Source organism: Rhinopithecus bieti, unplaced genomic scaffold (genome assembly GCF_001698545.2).
Source record: "Rhinopithecus bieti isolate Rb0 unplaced genomic scaffold, ASM169854v2 scaffold_13351, whole genome shotgun sequence".
Classification (NCBI taxonomy): Eukaryota; Metazoa; Chordata; class Mammalia; order Primates; family Cercopithecidae; genus Rhinopithecus; species Rhinopithecus bieti.
In genome coordinates, this window is record NW_016807514.1 from 1,935,696 (window position 1) to 1,957,935 (window position 22,240).

Below are 22,240 nucleotides of genomic sequence, written 5' to 3' on the forward strand. Positions count from 1 at the left end.
CACCCACCCCATTCATCCATCCGTTCACCCATCCATTCACCCATTCACCACCCCATCCATCCATCCACCCACTCGTCCACCCGCTTACCTACCCATCCATCCATCCACCCATCCACCCACTCACCCCATCCACCCACCCATTCATGAAGATCACTGAACACCAAGCACTGGGCTGGTTCTGGGTTCTGGGAGGGCTCAGACCTGGTCTCTGCTCTCAGAGCAGCACAGAGTCCTGCGGTCTGTTTGCCCCAACCTTCTCCCCTGACACAGGCTGGAGGTCAAGCCCAGATGCTGGGTGTGAGTGTGTGTGCCTGCACAGATTTTGGGGGCGTATGTGTGTGTTGCATGCTGTGGGCTCATCTGGGCAGAAAGAGGAACCAGAGCTGTCCCTAGCGAACCCACCCCCAGCACACTCCCGTTTCCCAGGGATTTTGCAGTACAGCTGCGACATGAACCAAAAATCTGTTTTTTTTTTTTTGGTTTTTTTTTTTTTTTTTTTTTTTTTTTTTTTTTTTTTTTTTTGAGACGGAGTCTCGTTCTGTTGCCCAGGCTGGAGTGCGGTGGCACGATCTAGGCTCACTGCAAGCTCCACCTCCCAGGTTCACTGCAAGCTGCACCTCCCAGGTTCACACCATTCTCCTGCCTCAGCCTCCCGAGTAGCTGGGACTACAGGTGCCTGCCACCACGCCTGGCTAATTTTTTGTGTGTTTTTTAGTAGAGATGGGGTTTTACCATGTTAGCCAGGATGGTCTCGATCTCCTGACCTTGTGAACCGCCCACCTCGGCCTCCCAAAATGCTGGGATTACAGGCGTGAGCCACCGCGCCCAGCCGTGAACCAAAACTCTTGATCAATGAGTATCCCCAGACCACAATGTGGGCAGTTTTCACATCACCCTGGAGACAAATACAAAAGCCATTCGGGGTTTGGGAAAATCTTGGCCTTTCTCAGAACTGCTGTCACATGGCAGCCACCAGGGGGCGAGAGAGCTCTGCCTTCCTGGCAGGCCGGGGCAGGTGAGGGTGGGACATGGGTTTCAGGGAGCCCTCCTGGGCCCTGGTTCTGCTGACATAAGGGGCTGCTCTTAGAGGATGGTGGGATGGGGACCTCGAAGGGGGCCTGGGTACAGGGTAGAGGGTTGTGGAGGACCTGGAGACTGGGCACAGGGACAGGAGCCTGGGGTGTCCTGGGGGCCTGGTACAGGGATGGGACCTGGTGAGGGAGGCTGGGGCTGGGTACAGCATGGAGCCTGGTCTCAGAACCAGGTACAGGGAAGGTAGAGGCCTGCCATTGCCTGCTTTTCCCTGGGGGCCTGGTACCCACTCCTCACCTGTTCTGCCTCTGCCCCACCACCCTGCAGCAGCTTCAAACCCTCTGTTTCCTCTACCCCAGCCTTTCACACCAGTTGGGCCCCACATCAGCTCCAGAATGGTGTCCCGGAAACTTCTGCTGCCTTTGTGCCAAAGGTCAAACCCCCCAGCCTCTCCATGTCCCCTTCCCTCCAGCCTGCATGCCCCCCAGTTCCCTGCAGCCCCCACCCACGTGGTGTCCAGCGGGGCCTCCCGGCTCTCCGCCCTGCTGACCAGCCTCAGCCTCCTGCAGGCCGCCTCTTCTGGGCCCCTGGCCTGGCCTAGGAGTCTTTTCACCATCCCTCAACCCCCTTCATAGAATCTGCCACCTCTTCAGGCACTGTTGCTGGTTCGGTTCTGTCCCAGCCAGTCCAGGGTCTAAATGGGCAGGGAACTCCCATCTCCTGAATCCGTGTCTGGGAGCCCCAAGCCAGAAGCAGTGTTGGGCACCAACGGAGGGCAAGGCTGAAGACCCACTCCCCACTATGGAGCGGGGCACACTGAGGCCCTGAGAGGGCCTGAGGCGGATGTGGGGCCAGAGCACCGGTGTGCACAGTGGGGCCTGTGTGGGTGAGGGAGTCCCTGACGCACACTTAACACAGAGCAGGGAGCCCCGGACAGACGCCGCGGGATGGGCAGATCAGCCAACTGAGGAGGGACGGGGGCTGCCTCAGGGGACCCCACACCCCGTACGGCTGACTGCAGGGCCCTGGGCACAGCCTGGCTCCCGGCCTACCTGTGGTGGCTCATAGGGCACCACGACGCTCTGCCTGCCGGTGACAGGGTCGTCCACATACTGCGAGAGATTATTGCCTTCCACACGGATGAGGTGGCTGGCTGGGGCAGACTGTCCTGCCGGGAGGGGGCAACACTTCAGAGAGGTGCACAGAGGTGCCCACCCCATGCCAGGTGCAGAGAGGTGCCCAGCCCTGTACCAGGCAGAGAGGTGCCCACCCCTGTCAGGTGCAGAGAGGTGCCCAGCCCGGTGCCAGGTTCAAAGAGGTGCCCAGCCCCTGCCAGGTTCAAAGAGGTGCCTGGCCCCATGCCAGGCACAGAGGTGCCCAGCTCTGTCAGGTGCAGAGAGGTGCACAGCACTGTGCCAGGTGCATCGCAGCAGAACTGAGACCACCAGGCCCAGTCCGTGGGCTTCCAGATGAGGCTCAGGCCGGCTGGCAGCCCTTGTGCCTGGGGGTGCCTGCCCAGTGGCTCTGTTCCCTGATTCTCCTGCTAATCCATGGGCTAGCCCATAAGCCTTGCCAGGCACACTGGAGAGAGGGGCTATGGCACATAAGATCTCTGGGGCCCCAGAAGGCCGCTGCCCCTCAGACTCTGCCCAGACCACTTGCCCCTGCCCAGGAGCATGGGCCCCGCAGGCCCCAGTCAGAACTGGGAAAAGGGGCTGGGGAGGCACTGAAAGCCCTCCCAGGGGAATGTTAAGCCCATGCCATCAGCCCCACTCTCTCCCAGTTAGGCACCCCCCTGCTGTGCTGTGCAGGATGCTGGGCAAAGTGTCACCGGAGGGGAGGAGCTGGGGGCCCTCACCTTCGTTGAAGTCTCTCCCGAGCTCGTGGTTGGGGCAGCGCTTCACGATGTCGGTCACGTGCTCCGCCTTCTTGTAGACAGGCATGGCCCGGATGGCGGTGCCCGGGGGTGGTGGGGTGGACACCTTGATCTGGATGGGGCACGTCTTGGCGATCTGGCAGTAGAGTTTCTTCAAGAGTGGAGAGTACTGGGGTGGGGGAGAGGGAGCAGGTAAGACCGGTGGTCCCAACTGCACCCCTGTCCAGGCCACCCCCCATTGGGAGCCACGTTCTCCCCACGGGAGCCCCTCCACAAGCCCCAGATGAAGACTGCCCCGAGCAGCCCCTCTGTGAATCCCTCCAGGTGTCTGTCCTTCGAGGTGCGAATCCAGGCACGGCTGCCCTGGCACCCACTCCACAGCCATCAGGTCATTTGGGCCCCATGACAGCAGGGGTGTGAGTGCCGGTGGCAGCCAGGTGGAGAGGCTTTAGGTTTATGGATGGGGACAAGAAAGGCCAGGAGAGCAAGAAGGGGCTGCTGGAGAGTGAGGGCGGGAATGGGGGCTGGGAGCCAGGCCTGCGGAAACCATGTCCCCCACTGCAGTGCTTTGAAGAGGTAGATTTGCAGCATTGAATCTGTTTTTAAGACCAGAGCTAGGCTTCTCTGGCATTTGCACAGAGCAAGTGTGATGGGCTGGGTGCCCACGATGCATTCAAGTTTCCATAGAGAGCTCTCTGGGTTGGTGTGTGTGTGAAGGCCTGTGAAGGTGTGAAGGCCTCTTATGCCCTCAGCAGCCCTGGTGACTCTGACACCCTCTCCTGCTGGGGCCACCAAGTCTGAGCAGCCGAGCCAAGCCTCAGTATCCCCAGCTTGGGACTCAAGGAGCTAAGAGGTCTGTCCAGGGCCAACATGGGCCCTGCTGTGGGAGGACTGGATGACATCCTTCCTGATCCAGCCCCTGCAGAGGCCTCCAGCATCGTTGCCCCACAGGGCCTGGCTGCCCATCTGAGGACCCAGGCCGGCTCTCATGAGTTCTAAAAGGGATCCCGCTGAGGCTGCTGCAGGGGCGTCCACTCACTTCCAAGCTGGCTGATTTCCCAAGTGTCTGGCTCCTGGGCACCTGCTGGGAGTCCTCATGCCCTCTCCCCACAGGGCCATCAGGAATGATCCCTGGTCTCAGGTTCAGAGAATGACTTCTGCTCCCACCCCATGCCCTCTGCGCCCCTCACCAGCCCCCGATGACTCCGAATCACAAGTCACTGCAGCCGCAAATGCCCTGGAGGATGTCCCATCGCACTCCACCATGGAACAGTTGGGGAAACTGAGATCAGACACAGGGAGCTACTGGCAGAACCAGGGAAGCCCTTTGCCAAGGAAGATAGGGAGCCCTGACCCCCTGACCCCCACTGGCCACCTGTGCTGCCTCTCTGGCCATCAAGGGACACGAGGGGCTCTCAGGAGCCACACAGGTCCTTGGCAGGTGCAGGCACACGAAAAGCGAGGAAGGAAAAAGGAGGAAAGAGACAGGGGAGATGGAGCTGATGGAGCCTATGAGCCATGGTGGGTGGGGCCTGGGTCTGCAGCACCCTCAGTGCCCCTGTCTCTGCGCAGTAGGATCAGTCCCCTCTTTGATGAGTTACTTGGGCTCCCCGAATGGGACCCAGCCAGGAACGCTGGCCTGTCCCTGCCGTGGGTGTGAGGGGACTGGAGGGACAAGTGGAAGGGGGTCTTTCAGTGGCCTCCTCAGGATGGGAATTGGATACCAAAGGGCTGGCCCCTCCTAGATCCTCCATCCATCTGGAGCCCCTGGAGCTAGAGTGGCTCCATTACCCCTGCCTGCGACCCCCACTTTGGGCACAGGGCCTTAGGCAGGAAGCTGCCCATCCCCAGTCCTGTAAAAAATGCAGAAAGGAATCATCATGCACAACCCTGCAGGCGAGGCTGGGCGCTGTTTAGAAAAGCAGGAAACAGGTCGGGTGCAGTGGCTTACGCCTGTAATCCCAGCACTTTGGGAGGCCAAGGCAGGCAGCTGAGGTCAGGAGTTCGAGACCAGCCTGGCCAATACGATGAAACCCTGTCTCTACCAAAAATACAAATATTAGCCAGGCAAGGTGGTGGGCGCCTGCAGTCCCAGCTACTCAGGAAGCTGAGGCAGGAGAATTGCTTGAACCCGGGAGGTGGAGGTTGCAATGGGCCAAGATCTCACCATTGCACTCCAACCTGGGTGACAAAGAGACTCCATCACAAAAAAAAAAAAAAAAAATGAAAGAAAGAAAAGGAAAGCAGAATCAACCTTGCAGAGCCAGCAACCCTCAGCCTCAGCCCTGTGTGGGCAACTGCCCTGAACAATTGGAGCTGCAGCCTTGGGCACGGCAGGAAGGACGGCAGTCCCCTTGCTGTGGGGTCAGTCTGGCTTCCCTGGAGGTGACCGCTGACATACAGTGTCCCCACCATTACAAATGCCCCCTTTGCTCCCCACAGCATCACTTGGGAGGATAAGCAGGTAGCCCTGTCCCCAGGGCACATGGGAACAGCTCACAGTTCAGATCCTCTGAGACTTAGACCCACAGGAGACTCAGGCAGGGCTCTCAGCCCAACCTTGGAGTGGACTGTGTCCAGACACTGGTCTCTTGGACAAAGGCCCTGCCTGAAGCCACACACCATGCATGGTCTCCATCTGTGCTGGGTGGGGACAGAAAGAGGAGGGGCCAGGTGGTGGCAGGCTTTTGTCTGCCAGTGTCCCAAGCAGGGGAGAGGAACACAGGGCCTGCAGCTGTGTCGCCAGGCTTCTCTGAGGCCAGGCCACCTGCAGGGCAAGCTGCCCATCGCTGAGCATTTATGGAGCACCTCTTGTGTGCAGAGAACACAGGCCCCCTGGAGTTCAGGCACCTGGCTCTGTCCCCCTTGTCTCTCCTTAGTAACGTGTAGCAGCTGGAGGTATGCAGTTGGTACTCAATAAATGCCATCCATCCTAGCCGCTCCCTAGGGAAACCACAGAGCAGGGAGGGGGCGACAGACCCCCCCTTGAAGCAGACCCTGGCCGGGGTGGCTCAGGTTAGAGTCTCAGGGGCATCAAAGGAGAAGGGCCTCTGAGATCTGGCCTTGCGGGTGGCAGTTTTGGCTCTGTGCCCTCCTGCTAGGACGCCTCTCCGCCTGCATCTGTGACTCACTGCGTGTCCCCTGGGAACACAGTGGCCTGCAGGTGTCAGTGGCTACTGCACCCTTGTCATTCTCAGCACCAGGTGAGGAGATGTTGGTTGCCAGGGGCTGGAGCTACACACGCCCCACTCCCCTGCAGTTCCCTCTCTGGGGCTGAGTCCCCCGAGGCGTCTTCCACCCTGGTGCTCCAGTCCACGGCCTGAGGTGGGGGGCATTAGATCCACCAAGGAGCCCCAGACACTCAGGGGGAGGGGAGGCCGCCTGGGCTCCTCAGTCGGTTGGACACAGATGGAGTAAGGCTCTGGGTGCAACCAAGCCTGAGGGCCGCCCCGGCAGCCCCCACTCCCTGACAGCCCCATGGAGTCTTAACGGCTGTTAAGGGGGTTTCACAGCCCCTGCCTGGCTCCTGCAGCCCTTCCCCTAGGCCCCTGCCCCACCACCCCCAGCCATAGTCCTCTGCAGAGCCTTAGCTCCCGCCCGCCCGGGCCTCAGGGTCAGCCGTGCTCCCATTTCGCAGACCTACGCAGCAGCGGCCTCTTGGCAGCGCCCTGCTGAGCCCGCCCCGCTCCCTCTGGGGCTCCGGGCAGGGTGAAGTTGCGATTCCTGCTCTGGAAGCTGCGTGGTGGGGCGTCCCAGGGCCAGGGCGCACGAAGTGGGTGCAGGGCCCAGTGCGTGCTTCTGTCTGCACTGTCGGAGGGACTCCCGTCTGCATGAGGTCTTGGGGGCCCAGGCGCGGGGAGCGCTATGGATGCCCCGCCCCGCCCCGGGGAGGGGCTTGGGCGCGCCGGGAGCTGTCCCTGGTACCTGGTGCAGGCGGCGGCCGGACCACTCACCCGGGGAAGTGGGGGCTGGGATTGGAGTGTGGAGTGACCTAGGGCGGGCAGGTCTTCGACCTGGGCCAGTGGTGGAGGGAGGCCCAGGCCTCAGGGTGGACAACAAGGAGGCCGCTGCCCTCAGGCGATGTGAGCACCTTTCCTCCCGTCTGGCCGGTAAGGCCACCAAGGTCCTGGGCTTGGCTCTCCTCCCCACAGGGGTGTCCCCAGTGCAGTGCTCACATGGCCTTCGGGGCACACATGCCTGGCAGACCTCACCCTGGCACCAACTGGACCCCAGGTGCCCAGCCTGGCCAGAGTTGGGTGACCTCGGGGAGGGATGTCTGTGATGTCCCTGCCCTGGCAGCATCTGGGGGTGGGACACAGGTGGCCACGGGAAGGAAGGGAGCCCTGAGAGATCCAGGTCCTTCCAGGGGGTGGCTGAGCCAGGACGGCTTGAGCGCTTCCCCAGCTCCTTCCTCCTATCTCCCCAGCAGGACTCTGGGCTTCAGGCCTGGGATTGGCCCTGTGGAAAACGGGCAGGAGGAGGAGGACTCCGGTGGAGCCTATTCTATAGGAAAGGTCACGTGGAGACGCTCCCTCTCTGCCGCCCCCCTCCTACCTTCTCCTTCCCTAGAACCGCTAGATGGATGTGTTTCAACAGATTCTGAGCTGATAAAATCGTATTTATCTTCGGCTGTTGACACGGAGCCGCCTGGACATGCCTGCCCAGGGTGCATGCGCCGTCCTGCTTGCAGGAAAGGGTTTGCCCAAACGCCACTGCACCCGTCCCTCCCCACGCTGCCGGCTCCTCTCCGACCCTCCTCTCCTTCCCCTCCTCCCCCGCCCCAGTCCAACGTGGGCCCAGCCTGGCTGGGAGCCCTGGGCCTGGCAGGGCTGGTGCGGGGGTGGGCGAGGGGCGGGTGCGGCGCGGGGCTGCTAATTTCCTCATGCCCGCTCCTCGCTCCCCGGCAGCTGGGTGCCTGGCACGGGCAGGTTTGGGCAGGAGGACAGCGGAGAGGTGATAATAACTTGTCTGTCATTTTCCCGGGACGTGTAGCATCTTGCAAACCGCAAATACCGTTAACCAGTGTGGGTGAATCTGTTGCGACAGATTCTGGAAGATGGGGCCTGCGGTGGGGGCTTTTATTTTCTAAATGATTTTTTTTGTTGCCCACTTTTATCCACTTTCGTTGCTTGTGTGTGCATGTGTGTGTTTAGGGGCGCGTCGCTCTCCTCTCTAGGGTTACGGGCCTCTTTGAGCCCACCCTCTGCTAAGGCCATGGACCCTTCCTCTCCCTAGAAAATCTCCTGGGGCTAAGCCACAGAACCCTTGCCATTAAATTCATGGGTTCACAGATGGACCCCCCAAAACACGTGCACGAGCCAGGGTCAACAGCCTGTGGATTAGGGTCCTCCTGGGTCCCTTTCTCCTTCTGAGAGAGGAAGGGTATCCTCAGGTGGCAGCCACAGGGCCCCCTCGGTGACAGCCCCCTTCATGGGAGGCTGTGGCCTTCACTGGTGCACAATGTCACTGTCACCCTCAGAGAGCTGATGGGAGCACAGGCTGGGCTCTGACAGATGTCAGGGAGGCCTGGCCGGATGTCACAGGGCTGGTCCCTCCCTGCCCCCAAGGAAGCCAGCAGCCTGGGGAGGGGAAAGGACACATGTGGCAATCGCCCCTGTTTCAGGACACCCTGGTGTTAAGCGGGGGCTCCCATGGTCAAGGCAGTGACAGCTCACTCACCAGGACACCCACAGCCCACAGGCCAGGCAGATGAGAGGCTCAAGCTAGCTTCAGAATCCCTGTGAGGCCACAGCCAGTGCCAGGCCCAGCACTGCCCAAGAAAGCAGGCTGCTGTGAAAGAGCTCCTGGCTGGGGGGCTGCTGGGGACAGATGTGTCTGCTGCCAGCCGGGGCTCCCAGGCCAAGAGCTCTGTGGAGGATGAACCAGAGGCAGAAACATCCTCTGCAGATGCCAAGTGATCCCCGCCATGACGGAGGCCTGGTAGAGCCCCAGAGGCTGTGGACAAGAAATCACTCCCTGGGGAGGGCGGGCCAGGGGCTAGAGGGACGCTCCGGAGCTGGCAGCCTGCCCCACCGTGACCTTGAGCCATGTCCTAAACAGGTGAGCAGCAGCCACACGGGGGACTCTCACAGCCTGGAAGCACGGCTCCCTGGGAGACACTGAGTACACCCCCTTCAGCCAAGGCCCAGAGGCCACGAGCCCCCAGACCACAGGAGCTGGAGCCAGCTCGGCCCTTGTCCCATGCACAGCTGCCTCTAGAGATCTCTGTCCTGGGCTGTAATCAGGGGAGGGGAGGGAAGCAGGTATGTGCTGAGCCCAGGACAGACTTGGTGGCTTTGTCTCCAGCGCATAGTGAAGGCCCAGGGGTCCGGTAGGAGACGAGGGCCACAGCCAGAGGAGATAAGAGGGGTCTAGTGTCGGGGGAGGCTGGAGGCAGCATTTGCCCGAGGTGTCTGCCTCTGCTGGTGTGGAGACCTGGGGAGACAGTGAGCGCTATCCACCTGCTGGGGAATGGGGCACAGCTATGCTGCCTTCTCCATGGGGCACCCAGGTCTACCCTCATGGCCACATCCACTGCCCATTGGTTACTGCCCTGTGCGGGGCCCTCATCCGACCTTGGCCCTGGGAGGTCAGGCACTGTCACTCCATTTAGCGACCCAAACCTGCCTGCTAAGCTGGGGTGAACCAGCACCCAGACCAGAGCTGTCTGACCTCCAAGCTCCATCTCCCAGCCCTTTGTCACTGCCGGGCTTGACTTGGGGCCTGGGGTCGGGATCTGGGCAGAGCACCCCTCGGTTCCAGGAAGACTGGGCACTGCAGAGGTGTCAGGTGGGACACAGGCTTCATACCCCGTGGCTGGGCTTAAGCTCGTCAGGGGTAAGGGGAACAACAGCCAGGGGCCTCACTTGTCCTGGTCCTGCTGGGGAGGAGTCTCCATGGACAACAGAGACTGAGACTCACACAGACTTCCTTGTGTCTGGCTGGGATTGGGTGGCCCAGCCTGGACAGCTCCAGCCTCTGCTTTGCTGCCGAGATGCTGTGTGAGGAGCTCAGGGCCCAGTCCACACCCGCTCGCTGCTGTCCTGATTCCCAGCGGCGGGTGCCCGGGTAGGTGCTATTATCACTATCACTCTGCCCAAGCCCAGGAAGGAATGAGCTGTCCAGGCAGGGTGAGGAACTCCATCTGCTCTTATTCCAGGACCCAGGTACCCCCTCTGGGGCCTTGGGGACAGAGGGGGTGGCAGGACAGTGCCCTGGGTCCGTGGAGACAAAAGCTGGGTTTGCAGAGGGCCCCGGAACGCCCACCAGCAGCTGCCCCTCCACTCTGAAGACACGGAGTGTTCAAAGCACCGCACTCAGCCTCTGCCCCCAGCTGGGACCAAGCACAGGGTCCTCTGCCCACAACTTGCTTTTTGACAGCGCCATCCTGTTGCCTGGCCTCTGGCAAGGACCTAGCTAGCGGGGCTGTGGGCCAGGCCCTGGAGCTGTCCCGCACTGTCCCACAAGAGGCCCAGCAGGCTGGCAGCAGACCTACTCTGCTCACTGCACAGAGGGCCCCTTAACTGCTGGGGAGGAAACCCCGCCATCCTCGCCCCCGCCATCCTCACCCCACCATCCTCGCCCCCGCCATCCTCACCCCCACCCTGACTTGTGGCTTTGAGGAGAAGCCAGGATTAACCCAGCCTTTTGAGGCCCGGCTTTGTCAGCCGTGGGGATTGGAAGGGTGCCCCAGGGTCAGTGGGTGTCCTCTGCTCACAGGACACCCACTCTGGTCGTAGCTTCCTGGGATAGCCTTGGGGGCTGGAATTGGCAGCAGCTGGAGGTGGCCGGGGACAGTGGAGGGAGGGAGTAAGCTGTGGACATGGTGGTAGGGTCCCTCTTCAGTTTTAAGGTAATAGTTGGCTAGAATCTAGGTTTTGCCGGGGACAGTGGAGGGAGGGAGTAAGCTGTGGACATGGTGGTAGGGGTCCCTCTTCAGTTTTAAGGTAATAGTTGGCTAGAATCTAGGTTTTGCTAAACTTGTAGCTCTTCAGTGAAATGCCTGGGGGAAGGAGAACTTTGGCCTCTAAATCTCTGACCCCCTGCAGAGAGTGGGGTCTTCCCAGTGCCAGGTGCAAGGAGTTGGGTGCCTCGCTCCAGTGGCATGGCTGGGGGAGGGGTGGGTTTTCAACCCTTGGGGTGGTCCTGGGCTTTAGGGAACTCCCCTGTGCGGTTTCCCCATGGGGTCTGACTTCTGCTTCACTGAAGCCTGGAGTGCTGTTCACTTCTCCACAAGAGTGTTTCTGCCCTAAAATGCGCTGCACCGCTCACAGCCTCTGCAGCCCCATCACAGCCCCCAGCTGTGGACACCAGCCTCGGCCGCCACCTCATCTCTGCACCTCACGCTGTCTGCCTGGAGTGCAGAGAAGATGCTTTTCTTTCCAGCCAGGACACCCTGGAATTGTCTGACCCCCTCTTCCTGGGGCTCCTTGGAAAAGGGACAGAAGGTCTGGAGGTGGCTCAGGGGCTTCTCGACCCAGAGGCAGGGGCTGGGCTTCCAGGGTCCATCCAGATACCTTGAGTGTAGCTTCTACTTTTGGAATCTCAGAAAATCCCAGAAGTGACCACTGGCCTGGGGTAGCAGAAACCCACCAGACCGGGAAGCAAAACTTTAACTCACTGCCCAGCTGAGCCTCTCACCTTGCCCAGAGTCCCACGCGGCCCAAGGTCCAGGTCACCCAGGACCGCATCTTGGCGTCAGCACTAGGTCCAGGAGAAGCCGGGGACAGTCCTCCCCTGCGGGCCTCTCTTTCCCCTGTCAACGGGAGCTAGTGGTACTGAGGCCAGGCCTGGGAGGGGCGAAGGAAGAGGGGGCAGGGAGGCACCAGGAGAGGCGGGTCCCCAAGCCTAGCTGCCTGGCTTCTCGCCCGTGAGGCTGGCCAGCCTCAGAGCAGTCCAGTGATAGAGTGTTCCCGAGGGATTTTCCTTTGTCACTAAAACCAAGCAGTGAAAGCAGACAGGGATGGACTCTCCACCCCTAGTCCCAGTTTGATTCACTGGCAGACAGCAGTGGAAGGCTCACAGAGGCCGAGGCACAGCCTGGGCTGCCCCCACACCCTGCTTGGTCCAAAACTTTCTCCCCTAGGGACAGGCAGGTTCCTCTGAGAGGCCAGCACCTCACTATCACTGGTTCCCCTGGGGGCCCTGGCGGTCATAGGGACCTGCCTGTGGTCCCTCGGGTAGCAGAGGGTTGGGCAGGGGGCAGGGGCTGCTCATGGGGACCTGTCCAGGGACATGCAAGGGCCGGGGGAGCCACCACATGGGCTGCAAGGGCAAGGTTAGGGGTCTGGCTGCTGGGGCCAGGCCCAGCTCTGCCCTCTGCTGACAGGTGACCTTGGTGTGCCCTCTGGGAGCCTCAGTTTCCTCATCTGTAAAGTGGGGAGCATGGGAGGCTCTGCACACAGGGGCAATGTTGCTGCCAATGCTACTAATCAGACATGCTGGGTCCACAGGGCTGTGGACTGGAGTCCTAGAAAATAGATGATGATTCTTCCTAAAACGTAAATTGGATCATGCCTCTCCCACAACAGTCTCACGCCTATGGAAGGGAATCCTGTCCCCTGAGGGGTTCTCTCTCCTGTCTCCTCCAAGAAGCAGGCAGTGTGGGGTGGGGCAGCAGGACCCAGGGTCTCAGAGCTGGGGCCTCCGCAGCCTCACTCGGGGACTCCAAGGCTAAGTTCTGTGCCCTCCAGGGCCCAGGAGTGAGTTCCTCTGACTGCTCCAGAAAGTGGAGAGAGAAGAGCCGACCTGCCCCGGAGGCACCGACCGCAGCCCGAGCAGGCCTGCTGGAAGCTCCGTCCCTGCCGCAGATCCCTGCGCCACACGATGTGAACAATTGCTGCAATCTCACCCTAAATACTCTTGTTTCCCCTAATAATCCATGTTTCATCTCCACAATAAACATTGTTAGAACTCTTCCCTCAGCTTTACGCACATATAATTGCTTCTGGTGCCAGTAAAAGGTATTAATTCCACTCATGCATTCCATAAACTTTTAGGATAACGCAATTGATACCACGATCGTGTTGGGACACCTCCGCTATTATTCTCCTGCTTGCAAGCCTCCGAGGCGCTGGGAAGGTTGCTCCAGACCCATTAGTGTTGACTCAGCCTCATTCTCCCCAAGAATCCCGAGCAAAGCCCTTTGTGCTTCCCTGACCATCCTTCCATATGTCCCTCCTGGAGGGGCTTTCCTAGACGTGGAGTCACCTCTCCCTTAAGACGAACATGTGCATTCACGCACACACACACACGCACACACACACGCTGAGTCTGAGAGCAGCTGGAGGGCACTTAGGGGGCTGTGTCCAGCCCCCTGTGTCCATCTGTCTGTCTGGAGGGATACTGGGGCAGCCGGCCATCGCACCTGTGTGTGTCCTCATCCTCCTGCCACGGCAGCCTGCCTCGTGGGCTGTGGGTGGTGTCACTCAGCCTGCCCTGAGGTGCCCATAGATGCTGTGCTGGGCCAGGGCTTCCAACCCCACAATGCTTTCTTGCCTGACCTCAGAACCCTGTCCCCAAACTTCCCAAACACCAAGGACAGCCACCTTCCCCAATGAGGCTGAGCTGGGGGCAGAACGGCTGAGCCGGGGTGTCACAGCATCCGATGCCCATCGTCTTGGGCTGTTCCAACAGCTAGAGGAACTCCTGTTCATTCTCCTCCCCGAGGGCCTCCTGGAACCAGCTGTCTGAGCCACTGCCAACCTGCAGGGCTCCCGGCAGGGCTGCCCAAGGAACAGGAAGTCGGCCAGCCAGAAAGCTTTTTCAGAGGCCGGGCCAATGCCCTGCAAGAAGGCAGCTCTGCCCATTGGCTCTGAAGCCCACACTTGTCCCCACAGGGTGTCCGAAACTGGGAAAAGGGTAGCTGGTTGTCCACGCCAATCAGCCCTGCACTCACAAAGAGCACACGTGTGTGGAGCGCTCCCCAGGCACCCTGCCCTGCCCTAAGAAGTCCCAAGAGCCAGCTCCTTTGTCCCTACCATGGCTGGCAGGCCACACTCTCTCTGCAGGTGAGGATGCCAGGGCAGAGGGGCGAAGGAGCAGGTGCTCCCAGGCAGACCTGGGATCAGGACCCCAGCAGGTGCCAGCTCCACCCCTCTCACCATGCAGGGTCCCTCTCACCAAACGCCAGCCTTGCCCTGTCACTGGTCACTGGTTACACTCTCGTGGCTAAACACAAATCCTTCCTCTGGCTCTCGGTTACCCATGACCCGCCTCCTCCTCCTCCTGGCTTTCCATGGGTGGGAGCTCTAGAACCCTGGGCAGCGACGGGGGGAGGCCTGTGCAGGTACATGCACGGCTGTGTGTTTCCATGTGCCTGCGTGTGCATAATGGACTTGTGTATCCATGCGTGTGCATGCATGTGGGAGGGTGCCATGTCTGTGTGTGTATACACACATATGCACAGGCCTGTGAACCGCAGCCTCCAGACCCCTCAGTGCCCAAGGAGATCTGAAGTCTGAGGGAAGCTGCTTAGGACAGATGGACACCCCCGGGCCTGGGGAGACCCATCGTGGGCCTCAGCAAAGCAGAGGTCAAAGACCCCAGTAGCAGCTGTGGTCACCTGGGGACTGGCGAGGGTGTTTTTCCTGACTGGGGAGAAAGGAGGGCGGCAGCCAATGTGGAACTGTACTCGAGAAAAATAAGAATTATCCATCAGTTACCAGTCGGCTGGTGTGCCGGGAGCCCAGGGAGCCACGGTGCAGAGGCCGGACGCAAGTCCAGGCAGCAGGTCCGGGCAGTGCCCGCACGGTGGGACCCCAGAGCTGGGAGCAAGTGGGCTGCCTGGAGGCCCTGTCCCACACTGTGAGCCAACCACCTGCCTGCCCCTCCCTGGGCAAGGGAAGAAGCCCTGGTGGAGGGGGTTCTGCTCCCAGAGAGCTGAGGTGCCAAAAATCTCATTATCAATGTTTGTTCCACCTCCACCCCCTGGATCCACAGGGCTTCGGAGGAGGAGTCCTGGGTGCAGGCGACAGCATCTCCTTCCCCAGCTCGCGCCCCAACCCCCAGCCCCAACATCCACAAAGCCCAGCAGGGAGGGAGCGAGGAAGTGGAGGCATCGCTGCTCCTCTCCTGGGCACCAGGCACAGCCTTCCCCTCCCCCGGGTGCAGCTGACCAGCCCGTCCTGCAGAACAAGGCAATTGAGACAAAACCATGAAGTCCCTTGAACCTGATGCCACACACCTGGCAGGAGGTGGGGGTGGCAGACACCCCAGGTGGGGGAAGTCAGCCAGCAGAGGGCTTTGCTCCTGTCCTTCCAGGAAGATCAGCTCAGACCACATGCAGTGCATCCCAAGCACAGTGGAGACCCCAGCAGCATCCCCAGACCATGGGAGGAAGGGAGGCAGAGCTCCCAGAGCTGCCTGCCAGGACTTCAAGGGGACACTCTCTGGAAACCACCAGCATCATAAACCCCAGGGCAGGAGGTCAGTGTCCTTAGAGGGGAGAGAGTGGACTTAGGCAACAAGCCTGAGCGTGGGAGAGAAGCAGTGGAAAGGCTCCCGCTGCTGGAGTGTGCAGGTGAGGATGCCTTGGGGCGTTCTGACCTGGCTTCAGGTGGCCTCACCGGATCTTCAAGTGGGGTAGAGGGATAGTCCGGGTCTCCCTTGCCCCACAGGCAGGTGCAGCTGCCACAGAACCACTCATTTGGGAGGCCCAGGCCAGCATGCCCACCACCACCACAATTAAGACAACACATGGGCCTCCTGCTGCAAGCTAAGCGCTGTGGTGACCACGGCCCCAGCACGGTCTTCCCATCCTTATCTCCACCGTGTAGTAAGGAGCGTGGAGGGTAATTTCCAAATGGAGAAAATGGGGCGTTAGGGCTGGGGTCGGCATTCCCTGCCAGATGGGGATGGGAGGCCCTGGAGGAGGTGCCGGGTCCTCTGCCCCTCGGCCCAACAGCCCACGGACCCCCTTCCCATCAAGCCCAGGGAGTCTGGGCTGAGCCTTCTCTTAGCCCGGAGCCAGCAGTTGGGGGAGCCCATGGCTGGAATGAGAATCAGAAACAACCGCAGGTGGGGGCGGGCGGGGCCTGGAACCCAGACCCCAGACCAGCCCGGCAGGACTGTCCGGCTTCCTGCAGAGCCTGACAGGCTACCTTAGGCTCCGCCCTGCCCCTCAGCCCTCCAGGAGCGTGGGAAAACCGCAGCTATGGCCGGCAGCATAGTGGGACCCGGTTCTTAAAGTGGAAAAACCCGAGGGGCCCTTTCTCAGCACCCCCCACAGTGGGTGGGAATGCAGCCGCCCTGTGTGGACTTCAGGGAGCCAGCATTGAGCTATGCCCAGGGGAGGCGGGGCCTCGTGGGGGAGGGGCGCTGCCCAGTGGGCCAGACCAACCATGTGTCCCATAGAGCCCCTCCTGCAGCCACGGCCCAGGTGTCCGGGCAGGGCTCACTTGCCCCCTCCTCGGTGCAGAAGGGGAAACCCGGAGAGCTCTTGGGGCTGCTCTTCCCGCCCAACCCCTGCGTGCCCTCCACTCCTGGCTGGGGTCATGCAGCCTTCACCTTGCCCCTCCTGACAGACCCCCGCCCCGGAAGCCATCTGGGCAAGGCAGCTCAGTGGGTAGGAATACAGATGCAGAGGTGGTTGCCCCCACTTACTATGACCAGAACTCTGGGCGAACCACTTCCCTCCCCAAGCCTCAGCCTCCTTGGCTGTAAAAGGGAGCAGTGATGGAGTCAGCCCTGTGCGTTGTTGGTGGGTGCAGGAGTTAGCTCAACTCAAAGCCCTGAGCACGGTGCCCTGCTCGAGGAGAGTGGCCGTGTGCACAGGTGATGTTATCAGAGTGAGCAAGATCCCCACCGTGGGCCAGGCTGTCCCCAGGGGCACCGCAGTGAGGACCTGAGTCCTCGGCATGGTGGTTCCACCCCATCTCCTCGGCGCATGCCAATTCCTGGAAATGCCACCCCAGAGACAGTGCTGGCAAAGCCCGAATCCACCCACCCGCAGATGCGTCTCGCTGCCTGGAGGAGGCAGGTTCTGCAGACCCTGGGCTGTGGGCCTGTCTTGGACAGACAACTCTTGGCAGCAGAGCCCCTGCCTCTGCCCAGGAGAGGATTTCAAACCAAAGTCCCTACCTGAGCATGGGGAAGCCGCGGGCCAGTCTTGGCGGAGACCTCATCAGCCGGGCCAAGTCCGTCCCCTCTGTGGCCCTTTGGAGGCTGACTTTCTCTGGCCACTCACGTCCAGAGGGGTGGGCACACCCAGACTGCCCGGCCCTGAGACCCGCCTCCTGCCCGAAGCTCCTCCCGGCCCGGGCCAGGTGGGAACCCCGAGCAGACAGTGGGGCGAACTCGGACCTCTTGAGATGCGGGGAAGGTGGCCACCTCCTTTCCAGCCCGCAGCCCACAGCCCGCAGGGAGCAGGGGGACTCACCGTCCAGGTGGCTGACTTGGCCGTGCTGGACTGCTGGAAAGTGACCTCGAAGTGGTGGGGTCCGGGATAGTCGGTGTTGGAGGGAATGACAGGCGCGGGCGACATGGTGTCGAAGGTGGAGCTGGGCTGCGCGTAGGGTGAGTGGGTGGGCACGCTGGCGGTGTGCTCCGGGGTGTACGGGCTGGCCGAGGCCGCGCGGCTGCTCATCTGGTCCATGGTGCTGCTCAGCAAATTGAACTGGGCCTGGCGCGGGAAAGGGGAGGAGGAAGGGGGAAACACACACAGTCAGTCGTCCTGTCCCGTCTAGGAGGTGTCCTGTTACAGGAGCCTTAAAGGGCCAGCGGCTCCAGTCATCCCAAATATTTCCCCGGGTCTCTCCCCCATCCCAACAGGCCACTACTTGCGTTGGGATAAACTGACATATTCACCTCGCCCTCCCCTCCATCAGCCTCCCGGTGCCAGGGTTTCTGGGGATCCACCCAGCCGTTGATGAGGCGGAATAGACTCTCTGCACACCTGGAGGGGAGGCGTCGGGTGGGGGAGGCTCCCAGGCCCTGATGCCCACACGGGCTTCGCTGCACGCTCTGGGCAGCATCGGGGTCTGGACCTCACAGCTCAAAGTGGGGAGATCCAGCCCCAGGGAGCCAGGCAGTGGGTGAGGTGGGTCAGGCACAAGTGGGCCCTGAGTGCAGGGTGCGCACACCTGGGCTTGGGTGCGTGGGTGCCTCTGAGGTGCTGGAGACCAGATTCGGGCCCTCACTAGGTCTGGCCCTCTAGGTGGTGGGATAGGGTGGGGGCTGCTGTTCAATGGCTGAGCCCAGTTTTTCCAGGTGGGCGGCCTCATCTCCCGGTGAACGGCCTTACCCCCGCTGGAAAGGCCGCTCCACGCTCAGGGGCCGGCGAAGCCCCACCCCTGCTGCCCCTGGCCCGGGGTTCTCTCGCTGGGCCCCTACCCGCAGCTCCCCCGCCAGGACCACACACCAAGGAACAGGAACCCCTGTGAGTGCGTCCCCTGCGCCACCCTCTGTGGGCCCCGGGGACCCCAGCACGGATCAGCCTCTGCCAGGAGCTTAAGGGAGGCCCCAGCTGAGGGAGGGGGTGCTGGCCCGGCCTCGGTGTCTCAGATCCAGGGCAGGGCAGACCTCACTTGGTGGGCCGCCGAGGAAGACCCTCCTTCCAAATCCAGAGGCGGGTACTGGAGGAAGACTGCAGACGCATAAACAGCTTTCCCGTGACCCCCGAGGTTCAACGCAAACAAACTCCTTTACCCCTCTCCCCGGGCCTACGGTGGGCCCCGTGACTGTCCCCATTTTACAGATGAGGAACCTGAGCTATGGGGCTGGAGACACGATTGGCCCCAGGGATCCAGCGGCCCCAGCTGATGGCACAAAGGTCACCAGTAGCCAGCAAGGTGCAGGCTGAGACCCCCAGACCGTGAACTAGGATTGCAGAGCAGGAAGGGGCAGAGCCAGGCGTAGGCGGGGGGGGGTTCTTCTGCCCTGTGCTCCTCTTTAGAGAAGCTGTGGCGTGCTGTGAGCGCACTCCCCCGTCCCACCAGCCTGCCCCCTCCAAGCCAAAAAATAAAAGGTGCATCCCCCGCACACGAGGGTTTAGGGGCCTGGCCGGGACTCCCAGGCTCAGCCCCTTCCTGCACCTCAGCCTTCTCCATCAGAGGCGGTTAGGTTTAGTGACCCAGAGGCCCTCGGCTCTGCAGGTCCTAGGACACACATCCGCTGAGGTCCCTGATGAGGGCCACAGCCCCCGGCCCCTCCAGCATCCGATGGAGAAGGATACCGGGCAAGTCCAGAGTTTGCGTCCTCTCTGAGTCCTCTACTGAGTCCTCCACTGAGTGCTGTCCAACGTGGAGGCAGCTCAGCCTGGGATGCTGGAGGGGCAGGAGACAGGGGACTGGTGCTCACCAGAGCCATCACCACTGTTCCCAGGGCCACCAAAGCCCAGGCAGGCACTTTCCCTGGGTGCTCCAGCCCAGGACAGCTAACAGCCCCCAGTAGGCCTGAGCCGCCAGGTCCGACCCGTGTCCTAGCTCCAATGCAAGGGTCTTGGCACGAGGCCTCGGCTGAAGCCATCATCTGGCACCATTAAGCTGGCTGTGAGCTGTCAACCTGGGGAGCCCACCCACCAATGGAACGAACGGGGACCCCTGCAGCACGGGCCCTGCCCACCTCTCCAGCACCAGTGCAGCCTCCTTCCTGGTCTGTCGCACTCCCCACAGCCTTCCTAACTTCCTGCACCACAGGTCCTTCCCGGGAGCCCAGGGTCCACCGAATGGCAAATGGATAAAGAAACAGTGTGTCGCGCGCGGTGGCTCAAGCCTGTAATCCCAGCACTTCGGGAGGCCGAGACGGGCGGATCGCGAGGTCGGGAGATGGAGACCATCCTGGCTAACACGGTGAAACCCCGTCTCTACTAAAAAATACAAAAAACTAGCCGGGCGAGGTGGCGGGCGCCTGTAGTCCCAGCTACTCGGGAGGCTGAGGCAGGAGAATGGCGTAGACCCGGGAGGCGGAGCTTGCAGTGAGCTGAGATCCGACCACTGCACTCCAGCTTGGGTGACAGAGCCAGACTCCGTCTCAAAAAAAAAAAAAAAAAAAAAAAAAAAAGAAACAGTGTGTCTGGACAGTGGCCTCTTCCTCGGCCATCAAGACAGAAGGAAGCTCCCACAGGCTGCCACGTGGACGAGCCTTGGAAACATGGTGTCAGGTTAAAACTGTCACGGGGGAACGCCTGTAATCCCAGCACTCTGAGGGCCGAGGTGGGAGGATCTCTTGAGCCCAGGAGTCTGAGGCTGCAGAGAGCCAAGATCACGCCACTGCCCTCCAGCCTGGGAGACAGGGCAAGACTTTGTCTCAAAAAACAAAACAAAACATAATATCCCAGGGAAGGGTGACCCTCACCTCTCCCGGCTCCTGGGCTATTGTGAGGGGGTCTGGGGAAGCAGCCACTGCCCTGCTCAGAGAAAGGTGTAGAAAGGCCACTCCTGCTCCTCCTGGTGTCTGGCTTGGGGAGAACCTGCCACCCTGGGCACCAGCGAGCTGCCAGTAGGCTCCTGGCAGAGAGGATGGACCCCTGCCTCAGCCCCACACATGGGAGGTTGGGTGATGGTGGGGATGACACAGGGCAGTGCCAAGCTCTGGCTGCACAGCACAGGCTCCGTCCCAGAGTCCCCGGTTCCCAGACTCCTCACCAAGGCCCAAGAGGTCTCCGAGGTGTCTGAGACCTGCTCCTGACCACAGGCCCAGGCCCTGCCTGGAAGCCTCCACTTGTGGTCTGCACACGAATCCTCACCAGCCTTGTCTGGGCTCAGAGGTCCCTGTTCTGAGGGGTCAGCCCTGGCCACACTGGCAGGAGCAGCCCCCAGGCCTCGGGTGCTCTCTCTCGTCACCCAGTTTGAGCATCTTAACAGCCACTCTCTGGAAGGCCAGGCTCGCATGTCCCCCAAGGCTTCTGTCTCCCCTACTTGAGCGTGAACCCACGAGGACCCTGGATACAGTGGCCACTGGCCACACAGGGTTGGGGTGTGTGAAATGTGGATGGAGCCGAGCCCAGTGTGTGAGCGTACCCTGATTCCAAGGGCTCAGGGCTACGGAAAGAACGGAAAACTCCTCACTCACCATTTCCTATTGATTACAAGCTGAAACCATCACAGTTAGGGGTGAATACAGGAAACAATTAAATGACTTCTGTCAGTTCCTTTCCATCTTTTTGAATGCGGCTACTAGAAAAAGCAGAATTACACACGTGGCTCCGAGCCAACACCGTCAATCAGTGCTCCATTAGAGCGGCTGCTGGAGAGGCTCGCTAACAAGTGAGCTGGTAGAACAAACGAACGAATGCTTGCAGGACGGCTCCCCCAGTCCAGCTGCCTACGAGTGAGTACGGGACATGAGCCGACCCCTCCCACCACTGGGTACCGGGTGCCAGCCTGCCCACCCCCCCTCCGTGGTGCCCTCTCTCTTCCAAGCAACCAGAGGTGGCCTTCCTGGAAGGGTCTTCCCTGTTTTGGGCCTTGGGATGGCCTCAGGGATGCAGGACCTCCCCACTCCTGACTCATCTGAGTCCCCTGGGCAAGAACATCCCGGGACTTGAGGGGTGCCCAGCTGAGGCTGCTCAGGTCAGGAAGGCAGGCAAGGGCAGGCCCCAGGGTCCCCCCCAACTGCCGACTCCCATTCCTGCTCCATCCCTGAGAACAGGACAGCCAGTGGGGCAAAGAGCCCGCGCCTCCCTTGTTTGGGAGAAGCAGGACGCAGACCCACGGCAACGTGGTTCATATTTTAACTTGTCCACATTCTTGAATGATCTGAGGAAGGTGCCAAGGAATTAGTCATTGAGGCAAGAGGAGAAGAGCTGATAGGATCTCTGCACCTCGCACAGCCCAGCGGGAGTGAGCCGGGCCCTTGCAGCAGGCAGCCCCACGCGGGAATTCTAATTAGTGGATAAGTGTCCGGACAGCAGGCCTGAAGCCCTCTCGGCGCCGTTCTCTGGCCCGGAGCCCCAGGCAGGCTCCCTTAGCAGGGCTTCTCCAGGCAGGGCCCCGATATCGGTCTCTCTCTCTGGTCCTCTCTGATCCTCAGGCTCAGTGACACGGGTGGGGGCCTCTGAAGCCCCCTCCTCCCCAGGGTTACTGGGCCTGTCCTCGTGCCCAGGGGACACTGTCCTCTCCTGCTTCCAGGGGACCTCTCTCCCTGCATGCTGGCCCTGCCTGTAGTCACCGCCCCTGTCGCGTCCCCAGTGGGTGGCAGAGGCTTTGCAGCTGCAGCTTTGAGTGCAGCTGGGAACGCAGCGTCTGGGGAGTGTGGGTAGCTTTCTGGGTCACTGACCTCCCCAGGCATCCTCCACAGGCCCCTCCGCCTGGCTCGGAGGACTCGGGTTTTCCCTTCTGCTTCCTGCCTGGCAGCAAGGAGCTTTGCCTGGGGCCTGGCTCCTGCCCGGGGTCA

General features: G+C 61.2%; 1 protein-coding gene across 2 annotated transcripts in view; it reads right to left on the reverse strand.

The window, feature by feature from the left end:
- Positions 1–22,240, reverse strand: part of TP73 (tumor protein p73) — a 55,831-nt gene that overhangs the window by 7,642 nt on the left and 25,949 nt on the right. For both annotated transcript variants that reach the window (XM_017882442.1, XM_017882441.1), the window contains exons 3-5: positions 17,286–17,528; positions 2,891–3,077; positions 2,085–2,200 (exon numbers count right to left, since the gene is read on the reverse strand). In XM_017882442.1, coding sequence (XP_017737931.1) covers positions 2,085–2,200; positions 2,891–3,077; positions 17,286–17,528 — 546 coding nt within the window. The remainder of the gene's footprint in view (positions 1–2,084; positions 2,201–2,890; positions 3,078–17,285; positions 17,529–22,240) is intronic.